The sequence below is a fragment of the Scyliorhinus torazame genome, chromosome 14 (assembly GCF_047496885.1).
Source record: "Scyliorhinus torazame isolate Kashiwa2021f chromosome 14, sScyTor2.1, whole genome shotgun sequence".
Classification (NCBI taxonomy): Eukaryota; Metazoa; Chordata; class Chondrichthyes; order Carcharhiniformes; family Scyliorhinidae; genus Scyliorhinus; species Scyliorhinus torazame.
The window spans coordinates 188,680,343-188,696,824 of NC_092720.1; the positions used below are offsets into that span (position 1 = coordinate 188,680,343).

A 16,482-nucleotide genomic window follows, 5' to 3' on the forward strand; every position below is an offset into this window, starting at 1 on the left:
TATGGGAGCAGATGGGCAAAGGCTTGGTCAAAGAAATGGGTTTGAAAGAGCATCTTAAAAGGAGAAAAATAAAGGATGTGGAGAGGTTGAGGGAGGGCACTCGAGCTTAGGGCCCGGGCAGCTGAAGACACAGCCTATGGTGGAGTGATAAAAGTCAGACTCTCAACCCAGAGGGCTGTGGGGTTGGAGAGGATCATTGAGACAGGAAGGGGCAAAAGTAGGGAGATTTGGAAAAAAAATAATAATGAGAAGTTTGAAACCAAAAGATTGTTTTAAAGGGAGCAAACATAGGTCACTGAGCACAGAGGCAAAGCCTTTGGAGGAACAAGTTACATTTTTTTTGAAACCCTGCCTCAAGTTTAGCTCAGGAACCCGTGGGACACTGGTGACACTTTGCTCAAATCGGTGTTGCTACCCCTTCAAAAAAGGTCAAAACCAGAGGCCCAGTGAACTGAAGGCAGCACACCCCATCGGCACGAATCAGTGTAGTTACAAAATCTAAAAATGAACCACCACGAGGAGAGCATCGATCTTACAATGCAGGTTTTCCTGGTCTTCTGAGGTGGGATCGCACCCTTATGGTTCCTCCGATAGTCAGCCCAGATTGGCCGTTTGCCATATCGCTCAATGTACTCTGCAACACAAACATCAAAAAGAAAGAGGCTGAGGGACAATTTAAGCCGATTGGCTGCAACATCGAATAGTTATCTTTCGGTGGCACAGTTTTAATTTGTACTTGCAGAGCAGCAGGACGATTCAGACTAAATGGGGCGGGGGGGTGGGGAGGGTAGAGAGGAGAGAAAGAGAGAGAGAGAGGAGAGAAAGAGTAGGACAGGCAGGTATCGCCAACCCTGGGTCAGATGCAGTTCCTGGAGCTTCCATATGAAGAGGCAAATCAAGAGCAGGCTTTGGCCACTCGGCCCTTGAGTCAGCCATAAATATAATGGCTGAGCTGATCGTCACCTCAACTTCACGTTCCCACCTTTCCCCAGTGACTTTTCACACCCCCAGTGCTTGTCAAGGGATGAAACCCCATGATCTCGATCATCTAGAAGGACAAGGGCAGCAGGTAATTGGGAACACCACCATCACCTGGAATTTCCTCCCTCCAAGCCACTCACCATCCTGACTTGGGAATATATCGGCTGTTCCTTCACTGTTGGTGGGTCAAAATCCTGGAACTACCTCCCCAACAGCACTGTGATGTACCCACCACTACAGCAAGGGCAATTAGGGATGGGCAATAGATGTTGACCTAGCCAGCAAAGTCCATATCCCTCAAATTATTATTATTATTTTTTTAAAATAAATCACCACTGGCCCACCTAGTCCCAGTGGGGAAAGGACAGTGTCTGACCCACTGCCCCACCCAGTCCCAGAGGGGGAAGGGACAGTGTCTGACCCACTGCCCCACCCAGTCCCAGAGGGGGATAGGACAGTGTCTGACCCACTGTCCCACCCAGTCCCAGAGAGGGGCAAGGACAGTGTCTAACCCACTGCCCCTAGTCCCAGAGGGGGAAAGGACAGTGTCTGACCCACTGTCCCACCCAGTCCCAGAGGGGGAAAGGACAGTGTCTGGCCCACTGGCCCACGCAGTCCCAGAGAGGGAAAGGACAGTGTCTGACCCACTGTCCCACCCAGTCCCAGAGAGGGAAAGGACAGTGTCTGACCCACTGTCCCACCCAGTCCCAGAGAGGGAAAGGACAGTGTCTGACCCACTGTCCCACCCAGTCCCAGAGGGGGAAAGGACAGTGTCTGACCCACCGTCCCACTCAGTCCCAGAAGGGAAAGGACAGTGTCTGACCCATTGCCCCACCCAGTACCTCACCATCCATGAACTCTTCTGATACCATTAGGGCTGGCTTGGGACCTACTAGACCCTAAAACTAGCAGGAAGGAAAGTTAAAGTTCTAAGTAGCCATAACACCAAATTCCTAACTGTTCAATTACGGAATCGATGATGGGTTCGCCCAGGTAAAACTGTTGCATTCTGGTACATTAACCACAGTCCTAAAAACAAAACAAAGCCATTGATTCATAGATTAAGCAAACTCCCGAACGGGCAAAGCCCACAGGCATTTCTAAAGGTGCTTAATCTGCAAATTAATGTGGCCGTCTAGTTTCCCCATTGTCCTTGAGTGACATTACTATATTATGAGACAGTATGTGTGATATCATGCAGCCAGCCTTCCCAGTAAGTGAGTAACCAAAAGCAATTCCATCTGTGTCACAAACTGAATGGTTTAATCGCAGATGCCTCAACCCACACTCATTTTGACATGTAAGCAAAATCTGAAGGCTCTCAAGTTTTTCTGGTTCGAGGGAAGAATTCTACAGTAATCAACACAGGGTCAGGAATGGCTTCCAAGAGAAACCCAGATTGAACAATTTTCCGTTGATCACAAAGCGCCACTAGGAATGTGTTTGCCTTCAGCCACAGTGGCGAAGCCAGCACACAGCACGATTTGTAATTTAATAAATACATAGTAAGAACCTTCACTCTGCAGATATTCCCACGGGCGTTCCTTGTAGCGAGAGATCAGGTCGAAAGTGGTCTGGTCTGACGTGCTACTGAAAGGCTGGCAGGCTGGTGGCAGCATCCTCCATTGTGAAGTCGCACTCTGCAGGCGGAGGAGGACAAAGCAAAGAAGTTTAATCAACCGATTCTCCATTTCCTAGTCCATCGCCTGGTCATCATACCCACCTCTCCCCACACAGCTGATGCTCTTCCCCCCCCCCCCCCCCCCCCCCCCCCCCCCGCCCCTCTCCATTACCTTGCAGCATCATCCCTTTCATTACTTACTCAATCATGCCCTCTGCACTTGCCTCCCCTCTGCACCCTGTGTTGGTTTAAACTCTGATACAAATTTCTGAATGGTTGCCAGTTCTATTGACTGTTCAATAACCCGAAATGTTGGCGCAGCTTCCCTGTGCATCGTCACTGTCTGACCTGCTGAGGGGGTCCCTGTATTTCCTGCTTTTATCCGATCTGAAGCTTCCTTGCGTCATTTTGTGAAAAAGCACAGAATGTTTTACCCCACATCGAAGCTAGGCTGTGCCTGCTCACTGGCTTTCGCCCTACACAATTATCACGTTTGTCTCCAGTCATCCTCCAGAACTACTTAAAGCTGGTTTATCCCTTTCTTCTGTATGTGGTTTTCCTCCTTCACCTGTTCCTTCTTCAGTTCCTTCTCACAATGCTCGTCTGTATCAGCTCCCAGTTCTTGTGAAGGATTATGTACCTGAAATTGTCCCAGATGCTGCCCAACCGGTTCCCAGATTTCATTTTGTACCTGCCCAGTTTGAATGGGACAGTGTAGATGGAGCTTTACTCTGTATCTAACCCTGTGCTGCACCCGTCCTGGGAGTGTTTGATGGGGACAGTGTAGAGGGAGCTTTACTCTGTATCTAACCCTGTGCTGCACCTGTCGTGGGAGTGTTTGATGGGGACAGTGTAGATGGAGCTTTTCTCTGTATCTAACCCTGTGCTGCACCTGTCCTGGGAATGTTTGATGGGGACAGTGTAGAGGGAGCTTTACTCTGTATCTAACCCTGTGCTGTCCCTGTCCTGGGAGTGTTTGATGGGGACAGTGTAGAGGGAGCTTTACTCTGTATCTAACCCCGTGCTATACCTGTCCTGGGAGTGTTTGATGGGACAGTGTAGAGGGAGCTTTTCTCTGTATCTAACCCTGTGCTGCATCTGTCCTGGGAATGTTTGATGGGGACAGTGTAGAGGGAGCTTTACCCTGTATCTAACCCTGTGCTCCACATGTCCTGGGAGTGTTTGATGGGGACAGTGTAGAGAGAGCTTTACTCTGTATCTAACCCCATGCCAGAGGAATGTTTAATGGGCTGACAAGTGGCAAGTAATATCTGTGCCACACAAGTTCCAGGTAATGACGATCTGCGAGAAGAGAGAATCAAAACCATCGTCCCTGGACATTCAATGGCATTACCATCATCGAATCCTCCACTATCAACATCCTGGAGGTTACCATTGACCAGAAACAGAACTGGACTAGCTATATAAATACTGTGGCTACAATTGCTTCACTGTTGCTTCACAGCGCCAGGGACTTAGGTTTGATTCCCAGCTTGGGTCACTGTTTATGCGGAGTCTGTACGTTCTCATGTCTGCGTGAGTTTCTTCCGGAGGCTCCGGTTATCTCCCACAAGTCCTGAAAGATGTGCTTGTTAGGTGAATTGGACATTCTGAATTCTCCCTCACCCGAACAGATGCCGTAGTGTGGAGACTAGGGGATTTTCTTTTTTTTTTTTTTTAATTCTCCTTTTTCACATTTACATCCAAATTTACACCCACCAACAAACAATCAACAGTAACAAATACAATGTCAATCCAAACTGGCTAACAACTCCTCCCTCCCACCAAACCCCAACATTTTAAATACAAACATCAAAGAAAAGGCTTCAGGATTCCGCCATCCATCCATACATAGTCACCAAAAACATATAATGAATGAAGCCCATGAATTGTAGAACCCTTCCATCTTTCCCCTCAACTCAAAACTTCACCTTCTTGAATGTTAAATCTCCAAGAGATGACATGGGGATTTTCTCAGTAACTTCATTGCAGTGTTAATTTAAGCCTACTTGTGATTGGTCCTGTGGCAAATAACTCACCTCCTAACTCCCAAAAGCCTGACCACCTGCAAGGCACAAGTCAGGAGTGTAATGGAATACTATCCAATTGCTTGGATGAGTGCAGCTCCAACAACACTCGAAGAAGCTCAACACCATCCAGGACAAAGCAGCCTGCTTGATTGGCACAAACATTCACTCCGTCCACCACTGGCAAATAGTGGCAGCCGTATGTACCACCTACAAGGTATACGGCAGTAACTCATTCCTTCCAAACCCACGACTGCTACCATCCAGAAAGACAAGGGTAGCAGATACATGGGAGCACCACTACCTGCAACTTCCCTTCCAAGTCACCTCACCATCCTGACTTGAAAATATATCTGCTGCTCCTTCATTGTCACTGGGTCAGAATCCTGGATCTCCCTCCCTCCCTAACTGCATAGTGGGTGGACCTACACCTCAGGGTAAGGTTTTTCAAAGTGCAGGTCGTGACATTAAGGACACATTGCTCCTGATGGATTGAACTGATTGCTGTTGCGCAAAATCAACCGCTAACGACATTGAGACTGAGAACCTTTGCACAATCAGCAGTGCAGTCTCCGACCAGAAGCAGCAACAATGAGGTCAGCGTGCCCTGCACATGCACTTAGCGCTAAACACCTTGTCCATCATACGTGCTTTTGGTGCAAATCACTTGGGAGGCCAGCTTGTTCCACTTACGAGCAAGGCAAGTGGATTGTCAAGGTGGGTTGGTACAAGAGACAGCCAGAGACACAAATAGGCAGTGTACCTCCTGGCCAGGAGCTCAGATCAGAATCTGCTAGAGAGAGCTGTTCAGGAGACAGAATGGAGCAGTGCTACTGTTACAAAAACAGAAAATACTGGATAATCTCAGTGGGTCAGACAGTATCTGTGGAGAGAGAAGGAAGCGAATGTTTCGAGTCTGGATGACTCTTTGTCAAAGCTAGAGAGAACTGGAAATAGGGTCAGATTTATACTGTTGTGGAAGCCGGGGTGGGGGAATGGCACAGTGGGGCAGGATAGAGGGCCTGCGATAGGTGGAGATTGACAAAGATGCTGTGTACAGACAGACAAAGGGAATGTAAATGGAGGTGATCAAGGCTAAGAAGGGTGCTGATAGTGGCACATAGAAAACAGAATGTGTTAATGGCAGAACAAAGGTAGGTGAATGCAATAGACCTGATTGAAGGAGGTGCACATGAAGCACTGCCTCTTCTGAAAAGCGTGTTTAGGCCCTTGGATGGTGAGCAGGGAGCTCCTATTAGCTCTGTACAGACCTCCAGGGCCTCTGGATAACAGCTTACAAAGAGGAAACAAAGCAGTATAAAGATGATTTCCTGAGTGTGGTTTTAATGCAAAGCCCATGTGTGTTATATACAGCGAAGTACAGGCGAATGAGAGTTTAAAGCCCTTGAAACAGCAAAGGCATCTGAAGACTAAACACAGCGAGCTAGAGAACAAACCTCTTGATATTTTTCAAAGGGTGAAGCGAGAACTGAATCATCAGCTGAAGTCCTTAGCAGAAATGTAACATTGAATGAAAAACGGAAATGCCTCCCGCTTAGTGATAATACAGTGGCTCACCGATTTTGTGATATTGCTGAGAATTTAGAAATACAGCTTATTTCAGTTCCACAAACACAACGGATGAAAGTACAGACTTTCAGATTGTGCAACCTTGCTAGTTTATGTTTGGCACAATTAATTGGTTGAGGATTTGCTATGCGGTTTGACATTACCAACCAGCATGACTCGCACACAGATCTTTTGAAGAGTTCAATAGTTACATGGTTGGAAAGTGCAGGCTCCTCTGGCTTCATTGCAGAGGAATCACAAGCGATGGGGCAGCCAACATGACTGAGAAAAACAGCGGAGTTATAGTAATAACAATAATAATAATAATCACTTGTCACAAGTAGCTTCAATGAAGTAACTGTGAAAAGCCCCGAGTCGCCACATTCCGGCGCCTGTTCGGGTCGGCCGGTAGGGGAATTGAACCCGAGCTGCTGGCCTTGTTCTGGAGTCTTTACAGAGTGGCTGAGAAAGCTACTTCAGGAGAGAGCATGCCTGGGTCCTTGCTGCTCATTAATACTGCACAGCAGCCATTACACAAAGTGCTCACGTGTACAATGTCGGCAAGACCATCCGCAGCTGAAAACAGCTGGTAAAATATCCCAACGACACCCACGGTCAGTTGAACCCAATTTTCCAGGTGAGATGTTGGTTTTATACCATGCCCAATATCAATTACACATGCTCAATACAGAGCAGAGAGAAAAAAAAGACAGGATGTAAATCCTGTGCATTGCGCCTAAATATGTTTTCCTATGAGCAAGGCAGATCAAAATTGGCCCCATTAGTGTCTTGGCTCACAAACAAAAGAGGATGTTATTGTCTTCAAAAAATATACATACAATTCTGGGGACAGAGACTGTCGCAAGCGAGGTCTGCATTTATTGCTCCTCACCAGTTGCCCTGGAGAAGGGACTTCTTAGAATCCCTACAGCACAGAAGAAGGCCATTCTACCTATCGAACAGCATCAACCCTCTGAAAGAGCGCCTTACCTACGCCCACTTCCCCACCCTGTCCCAGACACAGGAAGAAAGTGCAAACTCAACATAGCCACTCAAGGTTGGAATCGAACCCGGCTCCCTGACGCTTTGAGGCAGCAGTGCTGACCACCGTGCCACCCCTGCTACTAATCTCAACCACTCCCATGTAATAATACGTTTCACATTCTCCGGGTAAAAGAGTTCCTCCCAAATTCCTGACGACGGTCTTGCATTTATGGCTCCTTTTGCTGTCTTCCCCACAAGAGCAATCAGCATCGCCATGTTCACACCATCAAATCCCCCTTTTGTAATCTTAAAGACCTCTTCTCTAGATGGAGTCATTCAGCCTTCCCTACCTCAGCCAGTAATATTTCCACATTATATAGAAACAGAGGTGTGATATGGTTTGGTGCCTGACATCTCAGAGAAATTCTTCAAAAACATTTTATTCAGGGAGAAGCTAACTAGCTTTGTGGATAGGGATATCTCCCATTGACATACACATTTTTGACAAGGGGCTATTTTATAAAAACAGAGCTGTGAGGTGGGTTTTTAAATGGCAAATTGACAATGTCCTGGACTTTTAATTCCAGAATTTTATTGCATTCAAATTGCACCTTCTGCCATGGTGGGATTCGAACCATAGCCTGGTCGCTGGATTACAGAGTAAAGTTACCACACCGCCACTATCTCTGCTTTTGAGCTGTGGGATGCCAGGGCAGAGCCAGCTTTCGCTAAGAATTGGCTGCATAATGACAAGTAGAGGCCTGTCGTGGGGACGTTATTAATGTTGGCTCTTTAAACTCCATGTTAGAATTATAGAGGCTCTTTACAAATCTACCTCCGAGCTGGATGAAAGCTCAGTGGGTGCTGTCTGCGAAGTTCAGAGGCAACACAAATAGGATTTGCGCAAGGGTGGGGATCCACATCCTTCTGGTGGTATGGTGAGCAAAATTGAACACGATATTCCAAGTGTGGCCTAAGGTTCTACATAGCTGCAACATGACTTGCCAATTTTTCTACTCAATTCCACAGCTGATGAAGGCAAGCATCCCGTATGCCTTCTTGACTACCCTCTCCATCTGCGTGGCCACTTCAATGACCTGTGGACCTGTACACCTCGATCCCTCTGCCTGTCAATATTCTTAAGGGTTCTGCCATTTAATGTATATTTCCCACCTGTATGAGATCTTTCAAAATGCATCACCTCTCATTTGTCTGGATTAAACTCCATCTGCCATCTATCCGCCGAAGTCCACAAACGATCTGTATCCTGCTGTATTCTCAGACAGTCCTCATCGCTATCCGCAATTCCATTAACCTGTGTCATCCGCAAACTTAATCAGACCAGTAAAATTTTCCTCCAAATCATTTATATATATTACAAACAGAAAAGGTCCCAGCACTGATCCCTGCGGAACACCACTAGTCACAGCCCTCCAATCAGAAAAGCATCCTTCCATTGTTACTCTCTGCCTTGTGACCAAGCCAGTTCTGTACCCATCTTGCCAGCTCACCCCTGATCCCGTGTGACTTCACCTATTGTATCAGTCTGCCATGAGGGACCTTGTCAAAGGCCTTACTGAAATCCATGTGGACAACATCCACTATCCTTCCTTAATCAATCATCTTCCTCGAAAAACTCTATCAAGTTAGTGAGACACGACCTCCCCTTCACAAAACCATGCTGCCTCTCGCTAAACGTCCATTGCTTCCAAATGGGAGTAAATCCTGTCTCATAGATTATCATAGAATTTACAGTGCAGAAGAAGGTCATTCGGCCCATCGAGTCTGCACCAGCTATTGGAAAGAGCATCTTACCCAAGGTCAACATCTCCACCCTATCCCCATAACCGAGTAAACCCACCCAACACTAAGGGCAATTTTGGACACTTAAGGGCAATTTAGCATGGCCAATCCACCTAACCTGCACATCTTTGGACTGTGGGAGGAAACCGGAGCACCCGGAGGAAACCCACGCACACACGGGGAGGATGTGCAGACTCCGCACAGACAGTGACCCAAGCCGGAATCGAACTTGGGACCCTGGAGCTGTGAAGCAATTGTGCTATCCACAATGCTACCGTGCTGCCTGTCTCAAAGAATCCATTCCAATAATTTCACTTCTGACGTAGGGTTCACCGGCCTGTAATTTCCTGGATTATTCTTAAACAAAAAGGAACATCATTATCTATTCTCCAGTCCTCTGGGACCTCACCTGGAGCCAATGAGGGTACAAAGATTCCTGTTAAGGCCCCAGCAATTTTCTCCCTTGCCTCCCTCAGTATTCTGAGGTAGATCCCATCAGGCCCCGGGGACTTATCCATCTTAATGTTTTTCAAGATGCCCAACACCTGCTCCTTTTTGACCTACATATCCTTCTCCATACTCATCATCCACCTAGTCCTTCTCTTTGGTGAACACTCATGCAAAGTACTCATTTAGTACCTCGCCCATTTCCTCTGGCTCCACGCACAGATTCCCTCCCCTGTCCTTGAGTGGGCCAACCCTTTCCCTGGCTACCGTTTTGCTCTTCATATAAAAAGTCTTGTATTTTCCTTAATCCTGTTTACCAATGACTTTTCATGATCCCATTTCGCCCTCATTTAGCCCTCCTAACTCCTTGTTTAAGTTCCTTCCTACTTTCCTTATATTACTCACAGGCTTCATCTGTTTCCAGCCTTCTAGCCCTTACAAATGCTTCCTTTTTCTTTTTGACTCGGCTCACAAATGTTACGACCCCCTACAGGGGCATAACGGCATAACTTACGCTTACCCTCCTACAAATATAAGCAAGAAGAGGCACAGTTCAACCCAAAACAGTTCCTGTAAACAAACCGCCAGCTGCAAAGCCAGCCTACGGCCATCTCTCTTCCCCCCGCCCCCCCCCCACCCTGTCCCAACGGAAGCCCCACATTGGTGGAAAGGCTCCAAACAAGCAGCGCAGACCACCAGAAAAGGACACTCCGATACGAAGCATGGCTGACAAGACAAAATACAGAGCACAATAAGAAATCCAACAAACAATTAAGTACAAGGCAAAGCCGCCAGCACTCAAGCCAGCCTACGCTCTCCCACCCCCTTTCCAGGCTCTAGCAACAGCTGTCAGTGGACAGGTGCCCGCGAGCAGCACAGTCCACCGGAAAAGACAGGCAGCGCACGCTTGAAGAGAGAACACCTCCCCCTCACTAGCACCGGGAGGGACCTCTCTATCTGCTAGGCACAAAAAAACACAATAATAACCATACAATCGCCCAACAATAAAACAAAACCAAAATCAGTACAAGATATACACTATCAATTGGGCACCCGGTCTCCATCACCATCCAGTCAAAACTGCAAAAGCAAGTCTGTTCTCCTCCACTTGCAGCCCGACAGCAGGCCAATCAAAATCCGCCCCATGCTCCACTCCCAGCCGATAAGTAGAATGGCAGCCAATAAGAAGTACAAGTCCCAGGCGTGGCAACTGCAGACAAACTCTATCCTCTCTTTCCCCTGCATGCAACTTCACCTCCAGCCAACCGGTAGCACCATTCACCCTTGCCATAGTCCAGGCTTCAAAGTCCAAAAAAGGAGCCAGCATACAGAATAACACACCAGGTCTGGAAGCAGAGTTACAGCTAGAGAAAGCTCAGGAGCTCAGAGAAACATGTGCCTCAGAGTATGAGCTACTCAGATGACATGGGGAGGCGGAGCTCCCTTCTAATTGGAGGAGCTCCCCACAGAATATAAACCCCCGACCTGGAAGCAGTTCGGGGAAGGAGACACTGCGGGGAATGGAGTGTGTAGAGGAGTGAATATTGTGACTAGTCTGGAATAAAGTGAGTTGCACCCCATCAGCCTGGCCTTTCTTGGAGTCCTTACCTCCATCTACAACAACAATATCCCTCATTATACAAGGTTCTCAAAACTTGCCACATTTTTCCTTTTTCCTCACAGGAAGATGCCGGTCCTGGATTCCTATCAACTGACATTTGAAAGCCTCCCACATGTCAGATGCTGATTTGCCCTCAAATATCTGCCCCAATCCAGATTCTCCAGTTCCGGCCTAATATTGTTAGAATTAGACTTCTCCCAATTTAGCACCTTCACCCAAGTACTAGCCTTATCTTTATCCAACAGTACCTTAAACTTACTGAATTATGGTCACTGTTCCCAAAATGCTCCCCTACTGAAACTTCACCCACCGAGCCTGGCTCATTCCCCAAAGCCAGAACAATTGGACTATTTACATATTGTTTCAAGAAGCCCTCGCGGATGCTCCTTACAAACTCTGCCCATCCAAACCCCTACCACTGGATGCTTACAAACTCTGCCCCACCCATGCCCCTGGCACTTAGTGAGTCCCAGTCAATATAGGGGAAGTTAAAATCACCCACAACAACCCTGTTGCTTTTACATCTTATCTGCCAGGGTGGTGTGTGACTAGGGAGGGGAACCTTCCAGGTTGTGGCGTACCCTTGCATCTGCTGTCCACATCCTTCTAGGTGGTAGAGGTCGCAAGTTGCTGTCAAAGAAGCCTTGCTAAGTTTCTATAGTGCATCTTGTAGATGGTACACACGGCTGCTATTGTGCATCGTTGATGAATGGAGTGAATATTTTCAGTTGGTGAATGGGGCACCAATCAAGCAAGCTACTTTATCCTGGATGGTGTTGAGCTTCTAGAGTGTGGTTGGAGCTGCATTCATCCAGGCAAGTGGAGAGGATTCCTTCACACTCCTGTCTTGTGCTTTGAAGATGTGGACAGGATTTGGGGAGTCAGGAGGAGAGTTACTTACCACAGGATTTCCAGCCTCTGACCTGTTCTTGTAACTGCATATTTATATGGCTAGTCCAGTTCAATTTCTGTATGCTGATAGTGGGAGATTGAGAGATGGCAATGTCATTGAATGGCAAGGGGTGATGACTAGATTTTCTCTTGTTGGAGATGATCATTGCCTGGAAAATGTTACTTGCCACCCACCAACCATCCCAAACCTGAATGTTATCCAGATCTTGTTGCATGCGGGCATGAACTGCTTTAGTATCAGAGTCGCTGCAAATGGTGCTGAACATAGCAATCACCATCAAACATCCCCACTTTGGAACATATGGAGAGATGGTCATTGATGAAACAGCTAGAGATGGTTTGGGCCTAGGACACTATCTCAAGGAACTCATAATAATTTATCCAATTAAGGGGGAATTTAGCGTTGCCAATCCACCTACGCTGCAGATCTTTGGGTTGTGGGGGTGAGACCCACGCAGACACGGGGAGAATATTCAAACTCCACATGGACAGAGGAACTAATGTCCTGGGACTGAGATGACTGGGCTCCAATCATTTTTCTTTGCTCTCGGTATGACTCCAAGCTGTGAAGTTTACCCCGATTCCCAACGACTCCAGTTTTTGTCAGTGCTCCATGGTGCCATACTCGGTCAAATCTTGTCCTGACTTCCAAGGGCAGTCACTCCCACCATAAATTCAGCTTTGTCCATGTTTGCACCAAGGCTGTAATGAGGTCTGGAGCCTAATGGCCCTGGCAGAACCCAAACTGAGCATCAGTGAGGTTATTTTCATGTATGTGCCACTTCAGAGCACGGTCAATGACACCTTTCATCAGTTTGATGATGACAGAGAGCAGACTGATGGAACAGGCTGGATTTGTCCTGCAGTATAAGCGAGGAGGAGCCCAAAAGTCATGTGGATGTTGCAATGTGAACTAGGTCGTGCCACGCAGGTAGATAAGGCCATCTCCAAGTATGTATATACCATGCTTGGTGCAGAACGTCTGTTCAGCGAGAGAGGTATCTAGCAGTTACATCACAAGGTTCCTTAAGGCAACAAACGAGCAGTTCCATGAAGGTATTGCAAAAATAGCTGAAATACTAAAGACTATCCAGAATAAAACAAAAGCACACCATGGTGTATGGTGCAAGACTCTGGTTAAGCCACACCTGGAGCTGGTGTCCAGCTTTTGTTCCCTGAGGTGATATAAAAGGAGGGTCATTGGAATGATCCCCACTGTAACAGCCTTTAGCCATGTTATTGGATCGCTCTGGGGCTGGGGAAAGAAGAAGTGTAGACTTCAAATGATTTTACTGAAGTGTTGAATATGTTGGAACTCAGGGCAGCATGGTGGCACAGTAGTTAGCAGTGCTGCCTCATGGCGCCAAAGACCCGGGTTCAATCCCGGCTCTGGGGCACTGTCCGTGTGGAGTTTGCACTATCCTCCAGTGTCTGCGTGGGTCTCACCCCCACAACCCACAAAGATGGGATGGGTAGGTGAATTGGCTACGCTAAACTTCCCCTTAAATGGGAGGGGGAAAATGGATACTCTAAATTTAAAAAAAACTATGCTGGGATAACTTGACTGGGTGTGCGTGGATGGAATATTTTAACTAGAAAGAGAGGTTATACCTGTGAGAGACATCAGCAGTTTTACCTTCGAGGCTGAGTCACCAGTTCACATGGACTGGATAATTTTTTTTGCTTTAGTTATCAGTGCCGATAAAAGAGGATTTGGGGAATTCCTTCCTCATCCCCGCGATCTGATGAACCCATTTTGATTTCTTTACGAATTTCCCATGTTTTTTCCCCACTCCAGAAATGGCCCAAAATTACACAACTAGTGGGAGGAAACTCTAGGGCAGCGATGGGCAACCTGTGCAGCCCATGTTGTCTCATCAGCGGTATTGCCAACCGTGAGTTCTTTCCAGGTCCGGGATTGCACTGCTGTATGGCGACACCAGCTCATGCTGTTGAGGTTCACGCCAGGACCATCTTCTTACAGTTGATGGCAGGAATGCAATGCTGCAATTCCCACCCTTCAAAACAGCACATTCAGTGTAAGCAAGGGCAGGGTGACCGTAGTTTTCAATTCCAAGAGCACATGAGGTTGCGTTTCTTTGGCTGTTATCTGCTTTGCTCCTGCCCAATGGATCAGCTTTTGCTGAAGTGGCATGGAGAGGAAGGCAAATTAAGTGCAAAATCAAAACATGCAGAGGAAGAAGTAGCAAAAGAGAGAAAAATCGGTGAGGGCAGAACGGTAAAAGAAAATTGGGAGTGGAATTATTTTGTTACTCAGCAGAAAGGGATACCATTGTGCTTCATTTGCAATGCGGTAATAGCAGTCCCACCCCAAAAGTTTGCAATGCAGTAATAGCAGTCCCCTCACCAAAAAAACCCAATGTTAACAGACATGATGAAACATGCCATCTCTCTCACAGTTCTACCCAGCGTGCTTGACAGCTTTCAGCTGAAGAAAAGGCATGAAAACACAGAGGCAGGTATTTACACCAGCATTAAATGAGAGTGACGCAGTGCCTTTGGCTAGCTTTTGTATTGCTTGGTTACTTGCAAAAAAACAAAAATAATGGAAAGCCATTCTCAAACTGAAAATTAGTGAAAGAATGGACGATCAAATCTGCAGTTTTTTTTTTTCTGGGTTTAAAAACCCAAAGTAGACGATCAAAAATGTTAAATGTCTGCAACTCAGCAGGCGTAATAGAGTCGCAGAGTGCACAAACTCATTGCTGATTTGGCAGAGCAACTTTTCAAATCTGTACTTTCAAGTGAGGCTATCAATGTAGCACAGGGTGAATGCAAAGATGTTAACGACAGTGCTCAGCACTGCATATGGGTTCATTGTGTTGACAATGATCCAAACGTGACAGATGAAATTTTTGTTCTCTTGGGAATACACGGGCACGCACAGGGCTCGCTATTTGTCAAGAGCACGAGTTACCATTGGAAAAAAATTGTATTAGTTACAACAGATGGGTGCTCCTCCACAACAGGAATACACCCTGGATCTGTAGCTTTGTTGAAAGCTGATGTCCCTAACAGATTTGCTGTGCACTGCGTAATACACCAAGGAGTGCTCGGTGCTAAACTTGACATGGGAGACAGACTGAAAGCTGTAATAGACAAAGCGGCACAGATGGTTAACTTCATACGTGCCCGCCCCCTGCATCACCATCAGTTCATGCAACCAACCTATTGACTTAATTGAAACAGAATATGGAGACCTTGCCATGCGCAATGAAGTGTCCTGGTTAAGACGTGGTAAATTACAGGCCCGTTTCTTCACACTTCTACTACAAATCTTGCATAAAAATCTCAAATGTACCCAGAGATAGAAGATGTAAGCTGGGTTTTGGATGTAGCTTTTCTCGCCATCATCACTAGTCACCCGAACTTGTTGAACGAGTCATTGCAGGGGAGTGTGCACAAGTTGCGAGTGTAAGAAAATTCATACTGCACCTGCAGTTAATGTCCACTCAAGTTACTTTTATGTGACTACACTCGCTTCCCAAATTTGAAGATACTGGAAAAACACTTGGCTCAAGGAAAAAGATATGATCCATCAGTACGCATACAAGCGTTGTCTACACTATCAGAACGAGTCGAGAACCGCTTTTCTTCGCCGAGTGATCTGAACCCCTTTCTCTCATTGCTCTCAAATCCATTTGACTTTGATCCGAGCAAAGGTGGCATAGTATGTCAAAGGCTTGGGGGTTGATAAAAGGAGGTATGTGGAGGCTAAATTGCCTACTCCTAGTTCTTATGTTCTAAGAAAGAACTATTCTGCCTAATTCCATATTCCAACGCTTGGTCTGTAGCCCTGCAGTTAACATTACCTCAAGCACAAATCTAGTGTTCTTGATTAATAAGGGGATTTCTTGATTTATAAGGGGATCAGGGGTTATGGGGAGAAGGCAGGAGAATGGGGATGAGGTACAAAGCAGCCACGATCGAATGGCGGAGCAGACTTGATGGGCCGAATGGCCTAATTCTGATCCTATATCTTATGGTCTAAGAGAAATCACTTCATATTCGTGCCCTGGATGAAGATTAAATTAACGCGGATTTTGGTTGAATAGCCCCAGTTCAGTTCTCCGGCAGTGCGCTGCAAAGTTGATGTCAATGTTTGGATCAACATACATATGCGAGCAGACTTTTTCTGCATGGGAAACATTAAACGCAAGAAGTGCAACAGACTAACAGATGGAAATTTTTGTGCTGAATTGCAAAGCGGCTGCACATCACGGAGACCTAATCTAAGAAAGCTTGTGGAGGACAGATCCAACCAGAAGTAAATTAATGTAAGCGTAAGTATTACATTTGTTTTGCCATTTGAAGTTGATAACCGTCCTTTAATATACATCTCGAAAAGGGAAGACTGAGCAGCGATAGAGCTTGATTGGCAACCCTTCCACAAAGGTTAGGTGGGGTTACGAGGATAGGTTGGAGATGTGGGCTTCAGTAGGTGCTCTTTCCAAGGGCAAGTGCAGACTCAATGGGCCGAATGGCCTCCTTCTGCA

General features: G+C 46.7%; 1 protein-coding gene across 1 annotated transcript in view; it reads right to left on the minus strand.

The window, feature by feature from the left end:
- Window positions 1–16,482, minus strand: part of mrps18b (mitochondrial ribosomal protein S18B) — a 47,389-nt gene that overhangs the window by 19,394 nt on the left and 11,513 nt on the right. Inside the window, exons 3-4 of the mRNA XM_072475332.1 lie at window positions 2,495–2,621; window positions 537–634 (exon numbers count right to left, since the gene is read on the minus strand). Coding sequence (XP_072331433.1) covers window positions 537–634; window positions 2,495–2,621 — 225 coding nt within the window. The remainder of the gene's footprint in view (window positions 1–536; window positions 635–2,494; window positions 2,622–16,482) is intronic.